Source organism: Ochotona princeps, chromosome 25, assembly GCF_030435755.1.
Source record: "Ochotona princeps isolate mOchPri1 chromosome 25, mOchPri1.hap1, whole genome shotgun sequence".
NCBI classification, from domain to species: domain Eukaryota; kingdom Metazoa; phylum Chordata; class Mammalia; order Lagomorpha; family Ochotonidae; genus Ochotona; species Ochotona princeps.
Genome location: NC_080856.1, coordinates 2,744,519 through 2,770,003, shown reverse-complemented (window position 1 = coordinate 2,770,003; position 25,485 = coordinate 2,744,519). Strand labels below are relative to the sequence as shown.

At 42.3% G+C, this 25,485-nt stretch overlaps 1 protein-coding gene across 2 annotated transcripts in view; it reads right to left on the bottom strand.

Annotated features, from left to right (window-relative positions):
- COPG2 (COPI coat complex subunit gamma 2) overlaps positions 1–25,485 on the bottom strand; it is a 73,748-nt gene that overhangs the window by 47,132 nt on the left and 1,131 nt on the right. For both annotated transcript variants that reach the window (XM_058681370.1, XM_004592539.3), the window contains exons 3-9: positions 25,222–25,302; positions 22,645–22,716; positions 12,756–12,835; positions 4,154–4,229; positions 2,828–2,920; positions 1,910–1,996; positions 865–1,022 (exon numbers count right to left, since the gene is read on the bottom strand). In XM_058681370.1, the coding sequence (XP_058537353.1) occupies positions 865–1,022; positions 1,910–1,996; positions 2,828–2,920; positions 4,154–4,229; positions 12,756–12,835; positions 22,645–22,716; positions 25,222–25,302 (647 nt within the window). The remainder of the gene's footprint in view (positions 1–864; positions 1,023–1,909; positions 1,997–2,827; positions 2,921–4,153; positions 4,230–12,755; positions 12,836–22,644; positions 22,717–25,221; positions 25,303–25,485) is intronic.

The following is a 25,485-nucleotide window of genomic DNA, read 5'->3' as shown; positions in this document are numbered from 1 at the left end:
CCTAATGGTTAAATGTTAATTAGGATGCCGCATCAGAGCCCAGGGTTGGAGGCCCAGCTGCAGCTCCCTGTGACTCACCTGTGACTTACTGGAGCTCAAAACCCCTTCCTGTTTCTGCTCTTGCTGAGGCTCTCCAAGGACCGGTAAGGCATACTGAGGCTATGTGTATTTTAGACACATAAATGATCTTGGGAAAACCACTAAATGCACACTTCAACATTCTCTTTCATAAAATAAAGGACAGACAAGATAATCTTAATGTACCTTCCCAAGGTTTCCTATTTATTGTATATCCCATTAGTTTAATGTACTATTAATATACACAATTAGGGGCCCAGCGGCGTGGCCTAGCGGCTAAAGTCCTCGCCTTGAAAGCCCCGGGATCCCATAGGGGCGCTGGTTCTAATCCTGGCAGCTCCACTTCCCATCCAGCTCCCTGCTTGTGGCCTGGGAAAGCAGTCGAGGACAGCCCAAAGCATTGGGACCCTGCACCTGTGTGGGAGACCCGGAAGAGGTTCCTGGTCCCGGCATTGGATTGGCGCGTACCAGCCCATTGCGGCTCACTTGGGGAGTGAATCATCGGATGGAAGATCTTCCTCTCTGTCTCTCCTACTCTCTGTATATCCGGCTTTCCAATAATAATAATAAAATCTTTAAAAAAAATAGACACAATTAAACATCCATATGAGAACGAACAGTAAAGTAGAAAACATTCTAAATGTTAATTTCATGGTTTTTTTTTTTTTTTTTTTTAGTTTGGAAAACATGAACCTCACCTGTAATGTCAGTATCGCTCAGCAAACGCTCTTAAGCGAAATCCACTCTGAGATGCCCTGACTTCAACGTTCAGGTAAAGCCACTTACCCATCCTCAGCTTCTCTCAGTAGGCGACTGGCGATTCGGATCAGCATGCAATAAGCAAACTGTGACTTGAGGCCAGATTTAGTAAACTTATTCAGCATCTTGGAAACAGCAAGACGATCATTCTTTCTAAGGTGATACAGAACTCCCAGTGCATGGTACTATACAGCAAGGAAGAAAATGAGGCACACGGATTAGTCAAAAGACATAACACAGGAAAACAGAATCACATGAGCTAGAGAAAATATTTGTAATAATAGCAAGATGTATTTTTCATACTGAACTAAACACCAGCACGACTAATAGGATAAGCATTTCCAATTTACTGCAGAAGCTAGAAATTCAGATTGACTTCAGACACAGCACCCCAAGATGGCTCCAGCAGGTGTACCAGGGCCCACACAGCCTCAGTACAAAGGCACTCTGTGCTCTTTCAATAGCTTTAAACCATCTGTGGGTTAGTCTTCTAAAGTAGACTAAACAAGTGTCATTTTCAAGGTGTAAAGCAAATAGGAGGATGAGTGTCTCCAAGGTAAAAGTCAGTAGACTGGCTGCCACCTAACTGAACAAGCTAACACAAAATGCTTTCCACACTTACGCTCACTGGGGCACAGATAAATAAACTCTGGAATATAAATGGAGCACTTTCCATGAAATTTTCAGTTAAGAACTCAATCTTAGATAAAGGATTGCAGTGCAGAGTGAAAGAACTTTGGGAAAGAGCCTCTAATCTTTCACTGAATGTAAGTGGGGAAGTAGCTGGGAAGTGTGAGCAGCCAGGACGTAAGCCACCATGAGAAGTCAGTGACACACCCAGCAGCTGAAGCCCTGAGCCATGATCCGAGCCATGATCCGAGCCGCGGTTAAGCCCTTGAAAGGACCCTGGCAACAACCAGCCTCCCTGAGAAGCCACCTGGCTAGGCTGCTTAGCATGCCAAAGAACCTGCCATCAGATAACGCTGAGCTGGGGGAACAAATACATTGCTCCTAAAATAAAGGCTTAAAGAAAGCTGATTCCAAGACAAGGCTAGTGTGTTCACACCAGTACCTGGACCATGATGCTGTCACTTGAGGCTGCTTCCTGGGCTTCATTGATCCAGCGCTTCACCACGTCGTAGCTTATCTTCATCATGTGCTAAATCAACAAGAGTTAATACATGGTCACTGGAAACTTGGAAACATGAGTTAGTTTTCTCAGAAAAATCAACATAAAGTTTCTAAACGAAAGGTCAACTTTGCAGCTTTGTAGTCTGCTTCAAGTCCCACTCCCTCGGGAACTGATGAACCAAGAACCATTTTTCCCAATCCTCCTTTGCAAAGGTGAATGCAAGTACACACTTCAAATTTCGGGGGCCAATGTGAACTGTAAATTCCATTTTTCAATAAACTTTTCAAAATCTCATTTATACTCTGCTATAAAACCTCAAACAATTCTACTCCAGAGGTGGAACTCGTGAAATTCAGACACTGCAATCTCAGATTAGTAATGGATTTTACTCAAATGCTTTGTGATATCTAAATGAACTGGTTTTGCTCAAAAAGCAGGAAAACCTATTACTAAAACAAAGCCCACTTCCTGGAAGAAGTGGTCCCGGACTGCTACAGGAGACTGCCGGAGAGACTCGGGCAGAAGGTTCTGAGGGAGGTGAGGGAAGCCGAGGACAGACGCACGTGCAGCTCACGAAGCCAGCGCTTCCAGGAGCACAGCCCTTGACTCTGTCGCGGCCCCAACACCGAGCTCACATGTATGATATTCAGATCCTCAAAATCTTTCAAACGTATGAAAAGTTCATGTTTTTAACTGCTCCTCCAGACAGGATAAACTAAAATAAATGCGTGTCTGTGTGTGTGTGTGTGTGTGTGTGTAACTGTTTCATTTATAAGAGAATCGCAGTGATACTTCCTAGTTTTTGTAACTAGGAAACTGTACCAAGCATCAAAACCAGGAGGCTGTTTGCTTACTTACTAAGGAAGATACCAGTGCTGAGCTGGACACACTGGACACTTTATCCACAATGGCCTGCTTCATGTAGCGTTCAATGGCTTGCAACATTGTTCCCTAGTACATTAAAAAATAAAAGCTATTGAAGCAAAACATATTCATAAAAAAATCACTAGTTCAACTTCATTTACAAAAACCAGTCCCATATTTGTGTAGTGTAAATATTTAGATGTACGAGAAGATTATCATGTCATTATCATCAGGCAGTATCATGCAGTAATTACACTGCAGAGGGCAGGACGAAACAACTCAGCAGAAATTTCAACACAGATAATTGACTATCGAGCTTAAGGGAGAACCCATTTAACAATGAAGCAAACTCTCAAAGTGGAGAACACCTGACTGAAGAAATACACCAGGAGGGGCTGGGCCTCTCAAGGACTCACAGATAAATTCCTGAATCTCTGGAAGATACGCCTATCTGAAGGGCGCATGTTCCATATGGGACCTATAGATCATACGAGTTAATACTGCAAGCACTGGCTACTTCAGCTCTCCAAGGAATTACATGTGCAGCACAGTAAAACCCACCCTTAGCAAGGGATCCTCTGGAAACCAAGCTCTTTCAAATTTTAACTGGGGAAAACCTCACCACGGGGAAGATGAGCCAATCAACCATGGTCAATATTCAGACAAAAATAAAGGTTTTTTGGCTAACACTGGAATGATTAAGTTTTATACTACCAAATTAATGGTGATATAAAAACAACTAAAACAAGACAACAGAGAAATAACATTAAATAATTTGTACGACTGCTCCTAGGATAGGGATTTACAACTTAATCCTGCCATCATTCCATACCTGAGGGAGTTAAAAACATACCCATAAAATACAGCCACGCATGACTACGCAGTCCCTAGTGAAAACGCCTGGCAATTCCCAGGCTGCTCTTCATTTCAGCCTGTCCCGGTCAGCGCTCCAGAGCCAACAGACTCAGTGAGGGTTAAACACCTGGCTACTCCTCCTGCCTTGGAGGGCTGGCAGGTGGTCAGCACCATCGGGAATGTCTGCGAAATCCTGCTGGGCTATGTTCTGCTCTTGGATCTGGCTGTGTCTTACACTCCTCCTTCTGTAGCCAATGCTAACGGTGTGTTCCTTGACCTCTTTTGGATGGGCGTTCTGCACACAGGGTCTCAAGGGGGCAAGTACTCAGGGAAAGTGAAGTAGCACAATAAAGGAAAAGCAATCGGAGGGGAAAACCTGGAGCCGCAAATCTCTTGAAGATTTAGAACATCTGGCTAGCTGACCTCCCCAAGGCCACGGGCAGATAACAGCCAGAGGGCACTTACGTCAGTGACTCTGCAGAGCGCCCTGATGGCCGGGCCGCGGTATACATCTTCCTTTCCAGTCATGTCTTTAGTCAGACTAAGAAAAATCAAGCTGGTTAACATGAGATCAAATGGAAATCTCCTAGCTAATTTTCAGTTGTCCCTGTATGTGTCCTAATGTTGCTGATTGAACAAATGTTTACGCAGCATATTCTTCATGTAAGGGCTAAAACTAGTAGGTACAAGACATCATTCAAGCTTAGAGAAAACAGGTGAGAGGAAACAGCACCCTCTGTTCTCAAGAAACTCACATGTACGATACATATGTTTATAGACTAACGACGAACAGAGAATACAGTATAGAGGAAGCCCCAGGCTGAAAACCCCAAGATCCCCCAAACCCATCACACCAAACAATATGTTGAGTGAAATTAGCAAATGATTAGCCCAAGCGCTTGCAGGCATAGCTCTCCAAACAGCCATCACTAATCCTGCAAAGCCTTTCTTCTGCGCTTCTCAAACAGTCGGACTAAGCAACCCAAATGCCAGCACTGGGGTTCCCACCTCCTTCAGTCTCGCTCAACTCCAGGTAACCACCATGAACAGTTTCCTACTGACATCACCGCATATGCTTGCTAAAAAGCATGCCAGCGGATCTTCCCTCATTCTGACAACCTCTCTTTTTCAAATTTAATATAACTTGAGATTCTCTCTGTAGCATCACTTAAAAACTTTCAGGAGGCTGGCACTGTGGCACACAAGCTACCCCCACAGAACACCAGCGTCCTGTATGTGTGCCAGTTTGAATCCCGGCTGCTCCACTTCCGACCCAGCCCTTCTGCTGTCAGCCGTCTCCAGCAGACAATAGCTCAAGTCCTTGGGCCCCTACACTCCGAGGAGACCAGGAAGAAGCTCCTGGCTCCTGGTTTATGGATTGTCCCAGTTCTAGCCACTGTGGTCATTTGGGGAGGATCTCCGTCTTTCCCTCCATCTCTGTAACCCTGCCTAAGAGAGAAAGGAATCTTTAAAAATACACTAGCCATATATTATCAAATATCTGGACATATAAAATCATATTTTAACAGCAGAGTTCTATTATTCAATCATCACAAATATCTACATTTTCCTAAATAGATTTAGAAAAAATGAGGCTTTTGTTTGCCAAAGCTGGAGGGATATGAGCATCAATGCACACACACACTGCCAGGAGCGCCTTACAGCACAAACAATGTGAAAGCCAATGAGTTCAGACTGTTTTTAAAAATAAACAGTTTCGATAAACGGTTTCTTTCTTATTCTGTGAGGACCTGTCAACTGATACTATTGTCAGTGCTAAAGGAACCTGACCACTGCAGCTCCTTGGGAACTTCAGCGCTAAGAGCCGTGAACACTTCTCCAAACAGCTTCAGTTCAAACCACAGGTTAATACTAGCTTATAAATATTCTGCAATTTTAGTTTTCATCTTACTTTAGCCTTAACATTGAGATTTTTTTTTCTTTTCCTATTTGCTCTATCTTGGTATTATCTGCTTACTTTTCAAAGTAAATTTATAGTCTGCTTGTATTAAAATGAGAGCATCTTGACCTGCCACGCTTCCGTGTTTTTGGAGCTGTCAAGTATCTGTTCTCCCATCATTGTTTGTTTGTTTACTTTATTTTCAACTTCCTAGAGTGCTATAGGCTTTTCCCTCATCTATGTAACAAACATTTAAAATAATTTTTTATTTTAACACATTTTATTTTTGTTTTATGATACAGATAAAGAGGTTTTCAGGGGGTAAGCAAATGTTGAATACTTTGCAAATGTTCTACAAAAAATTTATACATGTGAATTTCTGTCACAAGTATATAGTTTTCCTTAAAAACTGTTGCTTATGAAAAGAAACAGATTAATCAATTATATTTTAAACTAATTTGGATTCTTTGTAAAAATGTATTTATCTGAAGGGCAGCATGACCAGGTGCAGGGAGCAAGCATACAGACATACATGGGCACAGATCTCCAACCACTGCTCCACTTTCCAAATGACCAGACCAGCTGGGCAGACCGTGCTGACTGGGCAAGTTGGAAACCAGGAGCCTCAACTCTATTTCGATTTCCCACATGGACAGCAGCGGCTCAAGCAGTTGAGCCATCCTCTTCTGCTTTTCCAAGAAATCAGCAGGGAGCCGCATTCAAAGGAGAGCCACCAGAACTCAAACTTGCAACCATATGTTTTGTCAGCACCACAGGCAGGCTCAGCTCCCTAGGGCAGTTCTGGCCAGCAGAAATTTCTGTAATGATGGAAGAGTTCTTTATGATTCAAAACAACAACCACAAGTTACACATGGCTATTCAGCACTTGAAATGTAGCTGGTCGGCCTAAAGAACTGAACTGTAGATTCTATTTCATTTTAGTTAATATTCACAATGATTTAAACAACCATCAAGAGCCAAGAGTTGCTGTACTGGACACCGCAGTTTCGGGATTTACATTTTACTTTGTTCAGTGTTTGTTTTCTGATATATGACAGATCTATATTCTAACTTCAACTCTTTTTTGTGACTTCCACAAAACATGAGATAAAACGAGGTGACAAAAATTAATGTATATATACATTCTTAAGTTTTGTTGTGCCGCCTGTCAATTTTTGTTAGTATCATTCTTTTTTGCATTATAATGGATCATATTTATGGCCTATCTTCACCACAATGCCTACAGTGGTTCAACCTTAAAAAATTCAACGCTAACTGCTAATTTATTCCCCATAACTTCTCTATTACAAAATTGCCTTTCAACTGAATTTTACATTACTAATTATCTGAATTTTTAATTTTAGCTTTCAAATAATTTCATAATTATTACAGTCCCTGAATTTGTTGAAGTGTTTAGTTGCCCCAGCTACTGAATGACAACTTGCTGTTCGATTCATCAATGATATTCTTTCCCTTGTTAAAACAAACATTTTAGGCAAGGAGCACGGGATTCTGCGGAGGTCTCCCCCGGACGGCAGGAAGCCCAGCCCTGGGGGCGTCAGCCGTGGCACCCGCCTCCCACCACATGCACCGGCACAAAGCTGGACTCCTGAGCAGGCAGCCTCAGACCTAGGATGCGAGGAGCCCAGCACCATCGCCACACCTCACCACACCTCGCCACACCTCGCCACACCTCGCCACACCTCGCCACATGGAAACCTTACATTCTCTTGAAATTCTGCAGTCACTCACCACATTCTGTTTTGACAATGAAATCTGACACGAATGGCTGAGGCTGGGTTGAGTTCTTTTCCCACTCTTACATGATTAGTTTTTCTAGATAAGTCTTAAGAACTCTTTGTTTTTCTCCACTGTAAATAAGGAGTATCTTGCTATTGCTCATTCTGTTAGAATTTTAGGTACAACTTAATACTTCAATGTATAGATTTCCTTTTACATTTGTCAGGAAATCTTCTCTGTCTTCTATCCAAATGTTGGGTTTCACCTACACATTGAATTGTCTGTTTCAACAATGTCAAAAGGTTTGCCCTCTCACCTCTATTCATTAATATCTACCTTTTTGTTCCATTTCAATGATTATTCACTACGTATCAGGTACTTTTCTAGACCCTTAGGATACATTAGTAAGACAGATGCCTGCCCTTCACAAGTTATATTTGCTAATGATAGACAACCTAGTAGACATTTTTGGCATTGCAGGCTGCTCAGTTCTGCTTTGGTAGCATGGAGCAGCCATCAGTAATATTACACACAAATTCACAGCATGGAGCCATCAGTGATATTACATACAGACCCCACAGCATGAAGGCAGCCATCAGTGATATTACACACAGACCCCACAGCATGGAGCAGAAATCAGTAATATTACTCACAGACTCCACAGCATGGAGCCATCAGTGATATTACACACAGACTCCACAGCATGGAGCAGAAATCAGTAATATTACACACAAATTCACAGCATGGAGCCATCAGTGATATTACACACAGACCCCACAGCATGGAGCAGCCATCAGTGATATTACTCACAGACCCCACAGCATGGAGCCATCAGTGATATTACACACAGACCCCACAGCATGAAGGCAGCCATCAGTGATATTACACACAGACCCCACAGCATGAAGGCAGCCATCAGTGATATTACACACAGACCCCACAGCATGAAGGCAGCCATCAGTGATATTACTCACAGACCCCACAGCATGGAGCCATCAGTGATATTACACACAGACCCCACAGCATGAAGGCAGCCATCAGTGATATTACACAGACCCCACAGCATGAAGGCAGCCATCAGTGATATTACACACAGACCCCACAGCATGAAGGCAGCCATCAGTGATATTACACAGACCCCACAGCATGAAGGCAGCCATCAGTAATATTACACACAGACCCTACAGCTTGAAGGCAGCCATCAGTGATATTACACACAGACTCCACAGCATGGAGCCATCAGTGATATTACACAGGAAACCTGGGCTGCGTCTCAGGCCAGACCAGGCCTTTGGAGAGTGACCCAGTGGATGAGAATTCCCATTCTCTTCCTCTTTCAAAATAACCAAACAATATTCTTAAACTACATGATACAAAATCAACATACAAGTGCCAGGAGGGACCTTGTTGAGGAAGACACCACAAGAGCACCCTCAGTCACAGTAGTTACAAAAACAAAACAAAACCCTGGGAAAGACTTGTACGTGGACAATTATAAACACTGATGAAGAACATTGAAAAAGAACAAAAATAATGAAGAGATCCCCATGGTTCATGAATTACAAGAATAAATAATTTTTTTAAGTGTATATTATCCAACGTGATAAACAATTTAGTGAAATCAAAATACCACTCTTCTCAGAGCTACAAAACAAACAAAAAAATCCAAAACAAAAAATCCCCTAATTCATATGGAAATACAATACACTACAAATATTCAAAGCTATCAATCAGAAAAAGAACCAAGCTGTAGGGCCCAGTGCAGTAGCCTAGCGGCTGAAGTCCTTGCCTTGTTTTCGCCGGGATCCTGCACCCGTGTGGGAAACCCAGGAGAGGCTCCTGGCTCCTGGCTTTGGATTAGCGCAGCTCTGGCCATTGAGGTCACTTGGGGAGTGAATCAATCAATGGAAGATCTTCCTCTCTGCCTCTCCTCCTCTCTGTATATCTAATTTTCAAATAAAATAAATCTTAAAAAAAAAAAAAGAACCAAGCTGCAGGGAGTATAATACCTGAGCTCAAGACACATTTGCCATTCAGGTAGGCTAACAATTTCCCAAATCGTCATGCCCTGCTTCTTTTTTAAACAGCTCTGCCCTTAATTTATTTCTCTACTTTGAAATGTTACTATAAGCAGCAAAGAAACGAACCCATACCTTCAGTATTTTTCTTGGAAATCTCTTCAATTAAATATCCAAGTTCTGAGTACATGCATTTTGCTTCGGAGTTAACATCCTGTTTAGCATGATCGTATCCCGAACGCGGGTCCCCTGGTGAGACTCCCAGCTCTGACCCCAGGTTCCTTCAGTTCCTTCTACTACTGACCCTGGAACGCAATGCTGACAGCTCAAGTGAATGGGTCCCTACCTCTCAAGTGGCTTCTATCCTAAGCCAGCGTGCACTGCTGTTGGCAATTGGGGAATGAATCAGGGAATGGATTCTCTCCCTCAAATAAATTACTTTTAGTTAATTTGCTATTTGAAAGGTAGAGAGAGTACGATACAGAAAGAGGTCTTCTGTTTCTAATACATGCCCACAACAGCCAGAGTCAGGCCAGGCTGCAGCAATAGCCTGGAATTCAGCCCAGGTCCCCCACACAGGTGGCAGGGCCCCAACTACCTGAGCCATCGCCTACTGCCATTCAGGATGTGTGTTAGCAGGAAGCAGGATCAGGGCAGAGCTGCAACTGGGCGGCCCAAGTGACAACTCATCACTGTGCCAAATGCCCACTGACTCTCAAAGGACTTCACTTTTATGAAAATTCAAGTTCATAGTTCACAAACAATGCACACGCTCACAGGATATAATTCTACTCCTCTTCTGTGTCTACACTGACAGGACCCCCTTTCCTCTGGCCACCAACATCTTCCTCACGTTCCTCTGGGGCTCGGCCAGCAGCACCTTTGGTGTCCACAGCCCCAGTCTAGTGAGGGATTCAGTATGCTCACGGGTCACAAATAAATTCTCTATTCTGCTTCTCTCTTCTTTGAGTCCAGCAGTCATGAATACCTACAACAGTCTGTTTACAGCAATCCAGGCAAAATGCTTGTTGCATGTGCTCACTGCCAATTTCAAAGCTGCTTCTTCATTTTTAGGAATTTGTCATTGAAGCACTTCACCTCCTTTAGTTTTCTCCAGCTGTTATCAAAATGTACTACAGACTCACAGCTTAAGAAAAAGTGATCTATTTCTCTGTGTTACAGCTCTCGAAGCCAGAGGCTGCACACAGGTCTCCGTGGCGTGCCAGTCCTTTCTGGAGGCGACCTGGGTTGTCACGATTCGACAGGGCTTGAATGTGTCCTTCGAAGCTTAGGCCTCTGGCTGTTGGCACTGAGGCCCCAGCAGCAGGAAGGCAGGGTCCTGAGAGCCATTCTCCTCCACTGCAAAGCCAGGCACGCAGAACAGCTCTGACCCTGTTCCCACTGTTCCATCTCCTTCCTGATCCTTTGTGGCTATTGCTGATGGCTACACTTTTACAAGAAAGCGCCCACTTAAATAACTTAGCACAGTCTCCCCACCTGCTAGTTACCAACTTGAACTTCCCTTTTCACGGACTGCAGCACATCCACAGGTCCTGCGAACCGGGGCTTGCACTACTCCGGTGGTCCTTATTCTTCCTATTATTTCTACCACCATTTGAGTGAAGGAAAAAAAGCAAACCATAGGTGACTTAGCAAAACTAAGCGAATATTAATGGCTGTACTCAATCAATGGTTGACATATTTGTTTTTAATTTTCAAAAATATTTAGTTAATCTGGCAATGTAACTTAAGGTTTTCTGTCTGACTTGCAGCAGACACTGCTGGCTAACTAACCCAACACCGATTCCAACCCATGCCCCACTGCTTGCTCGTAATTCTTGGCCTATAAAGCCAAATACTCACTTTCCTAACCTCCGAAGGGTAGTCGTGAAATAGCCCTGCCACATGAACCCTAAAAACTGCCTTGGGAAACGCTATTGCAATTCTGACAAAAGCAACAGACGGTGTTGGCATAGTCAGTCCTCCTCCCAGAAGCCCTCCTATCTCGCACGCGCTGCACTGACAGTAATTCAGGCAGTAAGGTACCACGTCCAAGAGGAATTCAAGAGACACTAGCCACAACACTACTCAATTACAGAACAGCAGCGACGCCGTGCCTCCAGACGTAGGCTGACATAAGGAAAACAAGCTTCCATTACTTTAAGTCTCTATTTATATCAGCTTTTCATTGACAGTTTTTCTAGCTGAAACTATATACACTGTAACCGCTGCTTCAACATAAGCACTCTTCCAAAAACATACACATGCTTCTGTTATACAAAACACGCACTCACTTAAATGACTCAGAATTAACAATTAAGAAGGCAATTACTTTTTAATGACATTTGTCATATATGACAGAACCACAAATTTTATATCTATAGAACTATAAGGCATATATAAATACGCTTTCAAAACTTCAAAGACAATAGCCACAGTCCTCAACATTCCTCTGTCGGAACACAAGGTAACTAGGACAGTTCACGGATGATGAAACAAAAGATCATTTTATTTGAGTGTGAGAAAAGAAATTGAAACCCACAGTTTTTTTCACAATGTGTGTATTTTCCAGTGAGTTTTTCTTAAGACCTTTCATATGTATGGAGTTAAAAATACTTGCAACAAAAACAACTTTTAATTCCATTTTCCATTAACTTGGAAGTAACCCAAGTAACCTTCCTGTTTCTACTCACACTTGACCAGACCCACAGAAAGTATTTTTTCAGAGTGAGACTGCACAATACAAAGACTGACTCCAACTTGCATCTGGCATTTCAGCGCGGAACTGTCTATGTCAAAACAGATTTTTAAAAATATTTTCACAGATTTAAAATATTTCATAATATGACACATTTGATTAAATAATTTTAATAGCAGTAAGACAATAAGTTGTTTTGTGCTTTTTGCTAACGTGAGCAGTGTTGCATCAGGCATCACTGTATGTTTTTCTGTGCTGTGTCCAATTATTCTCTGGGGACAGGCCCACGGATGTGGCGTGACTAAGTCATATAGATAAAGCTTTTCCAAACACTCAACGCACGCTGCCAAACTTCTAGAAAATTGAATCAATGTCATACTCGAACTTCTATATACAAGATTTCCACAATACCATCTTTCAGCTTAATCCACATACTTGTGTTAACTTTCTAATGCACTCAAACCAATGAGCATTTCCTTCGTGTAGTCTTTCTTTGTTGTTCAGAGAGGGAAAGCTATCACACGAAATAAACTGAATTTTATACAAGCATGCTTTAGTCATCTGACATGCTTTGACATTCCTATTGATTTCCTTCCAGTGAGGCAGAGAGAACGGGCAGCACTCAGGAGGCGTGCGCATGCGCGGCCCCGACACCGACCCACCAGGCAGCACTCAGGAGGCGTGCGCATGCGCGGCCCGACACTGACCCACCTGCTCGTGACAATGATCACATCCTCAGAGATGGTGGCCATTTCTTTGATTGTAAGATAACACATTCTCCTCAGTGTTTGCTGAAAAATTACAAAAGGCAATGCATTATACATAAAGAAATGGCCTTAAAAATTGTTTCCAGTGATGACTATTAGTAGATACATCTATGTTAAAAGGCTTTCGTCTACCCAAAACAATCAGTCTGAATATAATTATGTTACAAATGATGCACTAACATATTTTAAAACTTCCATTGAAAAGCTTAAAAACTCCAGTGCTGGGCCTAGCATAATCGCCTGGTGGCTAAATCCTCGCCTTGCAAGTGTCGGGATCCCATATGGGCGCCAGTTCCTGTACAGGCTGCTCCACTTCCCATCCAGCTCCCTGCCTGTGGCAGGGAAAGCAGTCAAGCATGGCCAAAGCCTTGGGACCCTGCACCCGCGTGGGAGACCCGGAAGAAGCTCCTGGCTCCTGGCTTCAGATCAGCTCAGCTCTGGCTGTAGTGGCCACTTGGGGAGTAAATCAACGAATCGAAGATCTTTCTCTCTGTATATCTGTCTTTTCAATAAAAAAATAAAATCTTTACTTAAAAAAAACAACTCAATTACTTGCATGGGTATACTACATAGAAACAAACTTGTACTCTGACATTTTAAATCTAAAGGCTTAAGTTTTTCAAAGTCTTAAAAGTTTTTCCTGGAAAAAGCTTTTTAAAAATTCTTTTACAGTATGGGGCTGGAACAATATACAAATAAAACATGGGGTTGGCATGGTTGGTGGCATTACAGGATAATCCTCCACCTCTTGGCACCAGTGTCTCATGTGGGTACCATCCGTGTCCCAGATGCTCCGTTTCTGATCCAGCTGCCTGTTTGTGGCCTGGGAAATCAGTGAAAAATGGTCCAAGCCCTCAGGCCCCTTCATCCATGTGGGAAACCTGGAGGAAGGTCCTGGTTCCAGCTTTGGACTGGCCCACCTCTGGCCATTACAGCCATTTGGGGAGTGAACAGATGAAGATCTCTCTCTCTTTCTCTCTCTCTCTCCATGAGCAGGAAAAAAAGACAAAGATGAACATCAGATGTTGATAGGACAAAAATCTATGTTCCACTTTGAAGGTAATAACTAAAAGAATCCCCAAACCATTATCCCACATGACAACATGCTTCATTTTACTTGTAATTCATGCAGTTTTTTTCTTAACATTCAATTTTTGACAGGCTTGAGAAAGATGACTTTGTATTTAAAATGTTTTCCAGTTTCCACTAAGTGTCTGAAGCATCCTCACACTCCCACCTTCTCTGAGATGCTAGACACAGCCAAGTGGACGTGAACGTGGCTGTATGCTTTATGTAGCAGTGAACTCGCTTTGCTCCTGAGGTTCAGTTATCTGGCATCTTGTCTTTGAGGCTTACTTTCAAGCTCTGTAAGCTTTAGCATTAGGCAAACATACCCTGAAACTCAGAGGGTTCCCTTCTTGGAACTCTACAAGGTCTTTCCACTTTCACCGGTGGGAACTGGAATTTCAACCATTTGTTCTTAATTCTTTCCTTGTCCCTGACAAGTTCCTTTTACATACACACATACCAGGTCTTATTTAAATTTAAAAACGCAAATGACACTTCCCAGCAGGCCATGGGAGACCTTCTTCTGACTCTGTTTCTCACGCTTATGTGCGCACACACACGTACTCACCACTCACACCCTCTCTGATCGTCTACCCGATACAGTCAACCACCACTACCTTTCCCATCCCAGAGTGAATCCGTCTGCTCGGTCCGCCCTCCCGGACTTGACCTGTGCCTTTGTTCCCTTATTCTGGACTGACATTTTAGCATTCTTTTAACACAATTTGTTTGAAAGAAAAAAAATAGGAATAAAAAAAGATGTGATAAAAGCTGGTTCTGTGTAGAGATCAACTTTAGGGCAGACATTTAGCACAGCAGCTAAAATGCCCCCAACCCACACTGGAGTGCCCAGGTTCAAGCCCTGGCACCACTCTTCCACTCCGGCTAATGGGCACCTGAGAGGGAGCAGGCTACGACTCAGGTCCCAGGGGAGTCCCTGCCACCCACGTCAGAGATCAGTCTGAGTTCTTGGCTCTTGGCTGCAGACTTGCCCAACGACGCTCAGTGGGATCTTTGGGAAGCAGACAGAGGATGACAGAGCTCTCTATTTCTTCCTCTGTCTTTCAAAAAAGTAAACTACATTAAAAAATGTTTAAACATATAAACCACCAGACTGAAAGAAGAAACATCCACAGACAGCAGAATAGTTACCAGGCGAGTGTTTCAGTACAGTGATCGAGGGGCCACTTGAGACACCACATCCCACAGCTGTGTGTGAGTGTGAGTGTGTGTGTGTGAGTGAGTGAGTCCCAGCTCGGCTCACATCCCACAGCTGTGTGTGAGTGTGAGTGTGTGTGTGTGAGTGAGTGAGTCCCAGCTCGGCTCACATCCCACAGCTGTGTGTGTGTGTGTGAGTGTGAGTGTGTGTGTGTGAGTCCCAGCTCGGCTCACATCCCAGCTTGCTGTTGTCATGCACACTAGCAACAACACGGATGCTTCCTGTACTTGAGCCACACACCCTGGCCAAGCCTGCTCCTGCGGGCACAGGGGGCGATAACTAACACAGGGAAGTTCTCTCTCTAGCTTCTGAGATCAGCTGGGGTCAGGCGCGTTCAGGGTGGTGTGGCCAGTCTCTCTAGCTTTTGTTCTTCCTTCTCTCTCTCTCCTTCTCTTTCTCTTTTTCTGGCTCTGTCATATTAAATAAGCATAATTTTGTATGTCCTTCTCTCTGTCTCTCTCTCATATTAAATAAACATAATTTGAAAAAATAAGAGAATGTTATCAACAGCTTCATGCCAAGTTCAATAATTTACGTGAAATGGACAAACTGCACGAAACATACAAACTACCAGAGCAGACCTAAGAAGACAAATAACCTTAGCAGCTCCATAACCAAGGTCTTCATGGACACAGAGAGAAATAACCTTAGCAGCTCCATAACCAAGGCCTTCATGGACACAGAGAGAAATAACCTTAGCAGCTCCATAACCAAGGTCTTCATGGGCACAGAGAGAAATAACCTTAGCAGCTCCATAACCAAGGCCTTCATGGACACAGAGAGAAATAACCTTAGCAGCTCCATAACCAAGGCCTTCATGGACACAGAGAGAAATAACCTTAGCAGCTCCATAACCAAGGCCTTCATGGACACAGAGAGAAATAACCTTAGCAGCTCCATAACCAAGGCCTTCATGGACACAGAGAGAAATAACCTTAGCAGCTCCATAACCAAGGTCTTCATGGACACAGAAAGAAACAAAAGGATGGTTAACAGTGAACTGCAAATAAACATTGAAAGAAACATTGGTGATGATACTAAAAAAGCTCTTCTTCCAGCAAACAGAAGAGGAGGAAAGCCTTTGCAACTCGTTGTATGAGATCGGCATTAGTCAAATACACAGAGCAGACAAAAACACGCCGAGAAAACTGCAGCCCAGTGTCTCAGGGTCACAGATAAAGACCGTTGCCAAGCCAATATGGTGAGTGTGTGCGTGGTCGGACATACAATGCTTACTCCCCAGGAGACTGAATCACTGCGTCACCAATATTAATATACTAAAAAGAAAAATAACATCATGTGATAATGCAATGGGTATAGAAATCCAAAATCCTACACAATATTCATTCATTCATAAAAAGAACCTCTCAGCCAACTAGGAACAGAAAGGAACTTCCTAACTTTGACAAAAGTCATCTACGGAAAATTTACAACTAACATCCACATTAAATGGATAAAGTCTAAATGTCTCCCTCCCTAAGGTCAGAAACTCCGCCGCCAATGACTTCCACTCAGCACTGCACGACAGTGAGGAAGATAATAACACAAGTGAAAACCAAACAGACTGAAAATGAAAACGTAAATACAGTAAATTTTCTTTTGAAGGTGACAGGATCAGTTATACAGAAAATCTTAAGGAATCTCTCTAAAAACTCCTAAACCAGCAAACAGATTTAGCAAGATCTCAGGAAACAAGATCAACATATAAAAACCAATCTAAGGTCTAAAGACTATCAACAAACATTACAAATAAAATAGCACAAAAATAAATATCATCTACTGTACAGGTAAATTTCACCTTAAAAGAGGATTCTTCAGAGAAGTTTGTGGGAAATGGAATTAAATAATAATTTCACTTTGGTGTAAAGAAGTTTTTAAAACCACACATAGAGAAATCTCCAAGAAGTTCACAGAAAGTGAGTGCTATTTAAAAAATAACTAGCAAACTGAACTGAAAAGACCATTCAACGTAGTATCAGAAGTATTAGCAAGAGCAATTAGGGAAAAAACACTGGGCATTAAAATGGAAAGGAGGAGATCAAAAAGATGTCAGTGCTTGCAGAGGACAGAATTCTGCACAAGGAAAAACCAAAACGTTAAACACACCCAGAAGCTGTTAGAACTGGAAAACCAATTGAAAAAGGCTGCAGGATACAAACATCACCATACAGAAAGGCAGCATTTTAGACATCAATAATGATACTGCTAAAAGAGAAAGAAAAAAATCCCATTTACAATAGCCCCCCCAAAATCAATACTTAGGATAAATTTAATGAAAAAAGTGAAAAATCTTTACAACAAAAGCTATATTACACTGATGAAACAAATAAAGGACACAAAAGAATGAAAAGACACTCTCCATTCACGAATTCTAAGAATTAATATCATCAAAGTGTTCATATTACTTAAAACAATCTGCAGACCCAGTGTAATCTTACCAAATATTAATGATATTACTTACAAAATCAGAAAAGAACAATCCTAAAATTTGTATGGAATCAAAAAAAAACAAACAAAACCCAGAAAAGCGAAAGTGAGCCCTACAAGCAGGGAAGTCAAGCTAGACGCCCCGACAGCCGCCTTCCAGCAGACCGGCAAGAACAGCACGGCCCGGCACAGAGCAGAGGCCAGGAGCGCATCCGCGTCCATACGGCCAGTGGACGTTCAGCGATGTGCCAAGGAGGTGTGCTGGAGAGAGGACAGCTTTTTCAATAAATGATAAAGGCAAAACCTGACATACACATGGAAACTTGATCCCTCCTCCTCACCGTACATAAAAATCAGCTAAGATGGACCAAAGATCTAAATGTAAAACGTGAAACAGTGAGCTGCTGTAAGAACGCACGAAGGAACCATTTCAAGACGCTGATGAGACCCCAACAGCTCAGGCAAGAAAGGCCAAGACTAGACAATGTAAGCATATCAAACTCGGAAGCTTCTATAGAGCGAGGGAACGTGAGGATGAAGGACACAGAGCAGAATGACAGCCACCACGTGCTAAAGATTAATCTCTAGGACACATCAAGAAATTAAAACACACACACAGAGAATAACCAATCCAGCGAAAAAATGAGCAAAGGACCTGAACAGTTTGCAAAGCACACACATACACACACACACACACACACAAAAGGCCAACCAATACATACAAAGACTGTTCCGTATCACCAGCCACCAGGGAAATGCAAATTGAAACCACCACAATGAAGTAGCACCTCACCCCTGTCAGAACAACTGTTATCAAAGAAACCCAACAAATGCTTGGCTAAGATACTGAGAAGGTGGAACTGTTTCGTTTCGTTGGTTTTAAGGAATTTATCTACTCAGACGTTTAGAGGGCTCTAAAAAACCTGCCATTTCTTTTTAAATACTTTTTCATTTTTATTGGAAAGTTAGGGGTCTGGCACGATAGCATAGTTGTTAAAGCCCTTGCCTTGCACGTGCCAGGATCCCATATGGGCACCGGTTCTAATCCCGGTGAACCCGCTTTCCATACAGCTCCACACTTGTGGCCTGGGAAAGCAGTCAAGAACGGCCCAAAGCCTTGGGACCCTGCACCCGAGAGGGAGACCCAGAGAAGCTCCTGGCTTCGGATCTGCGAGTACCAGCCATTGCAGTCACTTGGGGAGTGAATCATCAGACAGAAGGTCTTTGTCTCTCCTCCTCTCTGTACATCCGCCTTTCCAATAAAAATAAATAAATCTTGAAAAAAAAAAAGTCAGATATACAGAGAGGAGGAGAGACAGAGAGGAAGATCTTCTGTCTGCTGATTCAGTCCCTAAGTGGCCGCAACAGTTGGAGCTGAGCCAATCTGGAGACAGGAGCCAATAGATTCTTCCAGGTCTCCCACACAACTTTGGGCCATCCCTGACTGCCTTCCCAGGCCACAGACAGGGAACTGGATGGGAAGTGGAGCCAAGATTAGAATGGGCGCCCATATGGGATCCCAGCAAGTTTAAGGTGAGAACTTCAGCTGCTAGGCTACCATGCTGGGCCCCATACTTCACATTTTTAAAGATTTATTTATTTGAAAGTCAGAATTACACTTAGAGAGGAATCTTTCATCCGTTTGCTTACTCCCCAGATGGTCACAACAGCATAAGTATGGAAATTCACCTGGGTCTCAGTACTGGTACAGGAGCCCCAACTCCTAGTCCCTCACTATGGCATTTCCCAAATAAGAAGTGAAACATGTGGAGAATCAAGATGGCAGAATAGGGTGAAAACATGTTTAAATAGATGAAGAAACATTAGTCAGAGTGAAACAGAGAGGGCACATTCCAGAAAATAGGAGAGGAGAGAGTGACACAGGAAAGCAGCAGAGACAACAGTGTGGAACTGCAGTGACCCGATATGCCAGTGGCATTCAGCAAGTGGCAATCGAAACTCTACCAGTGGCCAGAACTCCACCAACAACCAGGTGGCAAGAGGAGTTCACCGGGAGCTCAGGAGGTGAACCCAGACAAAAAACTGCCCACCCTGCTGGTTTTCTTGATTTGACCAGGAGCAGAGACAGAGCAGCAGATCCCAAACAGGCAGTGCGGGAACAGATTAGATTTCACAGCCCAAACCTCAAGTAAAGCTGAATTGGGTGCCATCTTGTGTAGGGAGGCAATGACTATGGGACAGGACTATTTACACATACTCTAAGCTGGGAGTGAACTCATTTGGGGATCAGTGAATTCCAACAAAATGGCATTCTTCAGGTTTCACCTAAAATAGGTCCAGGTAGCACCCAGACCTAACGGTTAATAGATCAAGAACTCCATGAGTTGCACATCAGGCGCCATTTTGTACAGTGTGGCAAAGGCTTTGAGACTGCAGGGACAACAGTGAGCTGTGCATGTGCTGAGCGGCAAGCAAACTCACTGAGCTCAGTACACTGCACTGGCCCCACATCAAAAACACCAACTTTGGCACCTTATGACTCAAAATAGGTCCAAGTGGTCCACAGACCTAACGGCCAGCAGGTTCTAGCAAGATCAGCACCACCAGCAACCTAGCTATTCAGGATACTTGGTGTCTCCTTAATCCTGAGAACTGCATCAACCGGAAGTGGGAGAAATGTACAGACAGCAGTACAACAGCACCACAGGATCACAGGAGGTAGAGAGTGGTGAGCCATCAACTGGGGCTAAGGAGACCACGGTGAAAGTCTAACATAAGAGTGGCACAAGTGACTGCAAACAAAAATCCATGTACCAACCACAACAAGTAAAATCAAATCGCAGGACTGTAGGTGACACAGCCTGGAAGCCTGCCCTAAGGAGAAGAATCTGTTTGTTAACCAGAAGGACAATGACCAACAGCAAAAGAAGAGACAAAGGCACAATGAGTATCACTGAAGACTCCCCTACAAAGAAGCAAAAGCTTTGCCAACCTCAGAGGAAGACACTGAGAAAATGGCGGAAACAATTCAAAACACTTGTTATAAAGCTTCTTATCAACAACAAGAAGCACATGCAGGAATTTAAGGAACATGGAACACAGGAAATAGCAACGCTGAAACAAAATCAAGCTGAATTATTGAAAATGAAGAATGCAATAGAGCAAATTAAAAATTCAATGCAAAGTCTCAATAACAGAACAAAGCAGGCAGAAGAAAGAATCTCAGAATTGGAAGATATTTTTTGTCACACAGAGAAAGAATCAAAAAGCTGGAAGCAGAGCTGGGTCAAGATAAAAAAAAAAAGTGTTCAAGAATTAAGAGACACTATTAAAAGGCCAAATATAAGAGTTATGAGAGTTCCAGAAGATGCAGAAAGAGAAACTGTGTTTAAAAATGTGTTCAATGAAATAATAAGGGAAAATTTCCCTAATTTGGAGAAAGAATTAGGAACCAACATCCAGGAGGGGCACAGAACTCTCAATAGAGTTGACCAAAAGTGATCTTAACCACAACAACTGACAATCAAGCTCTCAACAACCAAACATAAGGAAAAGATCCTTAAAATGTTCACATGAAAAAAATCAATTCACAAATAGAGGAATGGCAATTAAACTCACAGCTGATCTCTCACAGGAAACTCTTTAGGCCAGAAGACATATTCCAGATTCTAAAAGCAAAAAATTGTTGGCCCAAAATAACGTACCCAGCAAAACTTTCCTGTCTTTGAAAATAAAATAAAATTCTTCCACAATAAATAAAAGTTACAAGAACACGCCTCCTCCAGAACCTGCCCTACAAATGATACTTACAAGATGTTTTCCTCACAGAGAACAGGAATAGCACCCAGCAAAACCAAAGGCAAATGTGAAGTACATCCCAGTATAATAACAACAGAAGACTAAATTTGTGGACAACTCATTGCTAAATGACAGAACCAAATTACCAACAATTTATATTAACCCTGAATGTAAATGGCTTAAACTCATCAATCAAATGTCATAGATTAGTAGATTGGATTAAAGACACAAAACCCATGCTGCCTACAGGAGATACATTCTCACCAACAAAGATCAGCAGAAACCATATCTCATGGATTTTGATGTTTTTGTTTTTAGTTTCATTTCTTCAAAACACATTTTTTTCTCATTAAATTCTTTAATGACTCAGATCATACAGTCCCATCATTTTCCTCAAGAAGGTTCTTGATTTCCTTTTTCATTTCTTTAGTGACACATTATTCATGCTATTTAACTTCATGGCATTGGCATTTTGTTTTGTGGCTTTGCATTTAAGGGGATGTATAGTAACTGTGTAATGGAGACTATCATATCCAGTAGCATGTTGCTTAACTTCATGGTGTTATAACTTTCTAGTTGTTGGTTTTGTTGTGTGGGTTTTCACTTGGGAGTGAAACTGAGTGGAGACTGACATGTCCAGACGGGAGGATACGGTGCCGTGTGCATCTCCACTTCTGGATCAAGGACGGACTCCCAGTGAAACTGTTGGATGTGTCTTGACAGTGGAACGCTGGACTCTGCCACTGTCCATGCCTGCAATGATGGACTTAGGACCATTTATGGGGAACTATGCTGTTGTAATGATATGGGAGAAGTCATTGTTGGGGAGGGTGTTGGGGAAATCCCAGGGTCTATGGAAATGTATCATAAAATGTTAAAAATATGATGATAATAATAAAAAATAAATTTTTTAAAAAAGAAGTGAAATATCCGGGTCTCCATCCAGCACTCATGTGGACAAAAGATACCTCTCTTTCTCTGTCTCACTCTATAGTATAAATAAATAAATATATATATTTACATATATAATATAATATGAATAAAACTTTCCAAGCAAACCAACTTAGAAAGCGGAGGCAGAAAGCTCCGCTCCCTGCCAGTCTGCTCTCCACACACTGGGCTGGCCCAGGTTGTGAGCTGTGAAACTCAAGTCCGTTCTCCCACACAGGGGGCAGGGATCCAAGGACGGCGGTCATGGCCGGCGACCTCCAACAAAAATTATTCTGAGTTTGTGATAATGAAGAATTTCTGAGCAGATTTTAAACATTTCAACAAACCACGCCCAATTGGGGACACTGGGAATTCCCTGAGAAAAACAGAGACAATCAGCTTTCGGTCTTAAAGAAAGAAACTGACTTACGTCATTGGACTGAAACAACCGGGTCATGGCAAAGAAGGCTTCTGTGGCCTCCGTGGTTCCAAAGTATTCACCCTAAGGATGAGTCAAAGTAATTTTTGAGACAATATATGTTCTCTACATTTACACGAAACTGTTAAAACTCAAGGAAAAAACTCTTTGTAAACATTCAATGTCTTAATACCTTTTCTGGCTTTCAATTTATAAATCCACATGGCTATTTATTGATACACTCCTATTTAATATCATGCGATATTACATACCATACTTAAAAGTTCCAGAGTAGTGGCCTCAAGCCTTGCAACAGAAATTGTTGTAGCTTCCCTGAATAACTGGCTTAAAAGTCAGTTAAAAAAACAATGGTAAGTGGAACCTCTCATCATAACTATGTTCACTAAACTATGCCAGAGCAGAGATCTTACCATTCAGGCTCCTATGATCCAACGCCTGATAGCAGCAGAGAAGCCTAATGCTAAACTGTCAGGAACCATCCATTAGGGACCCCAGCAAACATGGCCCAAGGATGGCAGGGGCAAGCCACAGGGCAGAGGCTAGAGTCATCCTTTAAAAACAAGGTGTAAGGAGATGCAATGACCTAAGACATCGGCTTCAGCCCTGCCAACATGCTCTGCACCAAGGCTTAACCCACTCCAGTGGGCCTAACAAGTCATCTTGCCAAAAATGCAGATTCTGACTCAGAGGAGTCCTGAACGAGCCTGACACTCGACATTTCTAACATGCTCCCAGTGCTGCAAACGCTGCTCACCGGGCGATCACATCACGGACAACCAAAACAGATCCCCTACTTGGTTTACGTTCTAAACATTCCAGTTCACAGACTACCTGAGCACTTCATTCCAGAATACACTGCCTCACTGTTCAGGGAGCTACTCTCCAACCCATTTGCTGTGAGTATAGTAAATTGTGATGATAAGAAACTTTGGGGTGGAAAAAAAGCACAAGGGTTTGTAAGTAATTAGATGACAGTCCAACTGGTTTGTAAGTAACTAGATGACAGTCCAACTGGTTTGTAAGTAATTAGATGACAGTCCAACTGGTTTGTAAGTAACTAGATGACAGTCCAACTGGTTTGTAAGTAATTAGATGACAGTCCAACTGGTTTGTAAGTAATTAGATGACAGTCCAACTGGTTTGTAAGTAATTAGATGACAGTCCAACTGGTTTGTAAGTAATTAGATGACAGTCCAACTTGCTTTTAGCAAGAGTTTCCTTTCTTTCATTCAACATTTCTATTTCTTCAAATATCCAAAAGTCCATGTACCTTTCAGTCATATTGAAACATTAACTTCCTACTTTATTTGAAACTTCCAGAAAATATCATGTTACCTCCTGAAAAAAACGTACAAGCACTTTTCCATAAAGCCTTACCAAGAATTAGGCAGAGATAAGACAACTGTTCCCAAGCCTGTTATGTAACGAGGTTTATCCCCGGTGTGACAGCTTCTCAACATAAATCCCCCTGAGAGAAAGGTGTTAGCCAATAGAAAAGCAGAGGCTACTTTGAATCAACGTTTAGAATGATAAAACTCTGCTTACAGACTGGCTTTAGCTAACTTGGACACAATATGTTATGAGGTCTTCAAAATATGTCAGACAAAATATTCTCTTAGAATTCAGACAGGAAACTGTATGGTCTTGGCACATGCAAACGGCCTGAGGTGGATGATGCATGCAAGGAGATTTCAAAAAGTTCAAGGAGAAACAGAATTAAAATATAAGTTTATAATGGTGCATTTTTGAAACTCAGACACAATTTCTTCACAATATGTACTTTCCATGAACTTGAAGAATTTCTGAAACACAATTATTTTTCTAATGGCTGTGGCATTTCATGAGATTTTTTCTTTTTTCAGCCGAAGACAAAAAATAGAAGGAAAAAATAACAATATTGCAAGCAGACTCTCCATTCCCTAAATGCAAACACTTTTACTGCTTTTGTCCACTCTATTCCCAACGACAACCGTGACACAGCTGAGTGGAATAAATATTTGATTAACTGAATGAAAATTATTCCTAAATGCCTCATATATCCAGCCCTATTTCCAACACTTTATGTTTATTGTTTAATTCAATCATTACAACCTTATAAAATCAGTATTATCACAATTTCCAGTAAAAGAACAAAACAGTGAAGTGACTTGCCCACAGTCATTGCCAGTGACAGTGGAAGAGTGGCCAACACATACAACCTGGATATTACTGTCCAAGCTTTCAAATGAACTACCATACAAAGACAGAACTAAAACCTCTCACTTTGCACTCTATTTGAACACTATGCTATAAGCAGGACTTGGTTTTTTATTTCTTTGTTTTTCATGATGCAGTCAGGGTCAGGCGATCCTGAGGAGCCCCCCGTGGGGATATGGGGGGCTCGTTGGTCTAACAACTCAAGGGAGAGAAGCACCCGTCACACGAGGGACTCCGGCATGTCATTAACCAGACACTGTCAACTGTAAAGTAAATTTATTTTAAATAATCCTACTTTTCAGGAGGTACTGCTCTATGCATTACATTCTGCTATTGCAAGACACAAATCGGAGCAAAGCCAAAATGATTTACCTGGTTCAGTAAGTAAAGGATTTTTGTAAGAATATGTAAACATCTTCTTGGGTTGATGGGAGTTTCATTGAACAAACGAGCCTATGTAAACATAAGAATGTATGTTAGGGATAATGTACCTGCTACCTTCCCTATCCCAAATTACAGCAAATCTACTGGGGACTGTTTTCAGTCACAGTATTCAAATGTCAGTAGACCTCAATTTACTATGTTTGGATACATTATTAGATGTGGCCCTGCTTTTCCCCTACTTTCTAATTCATT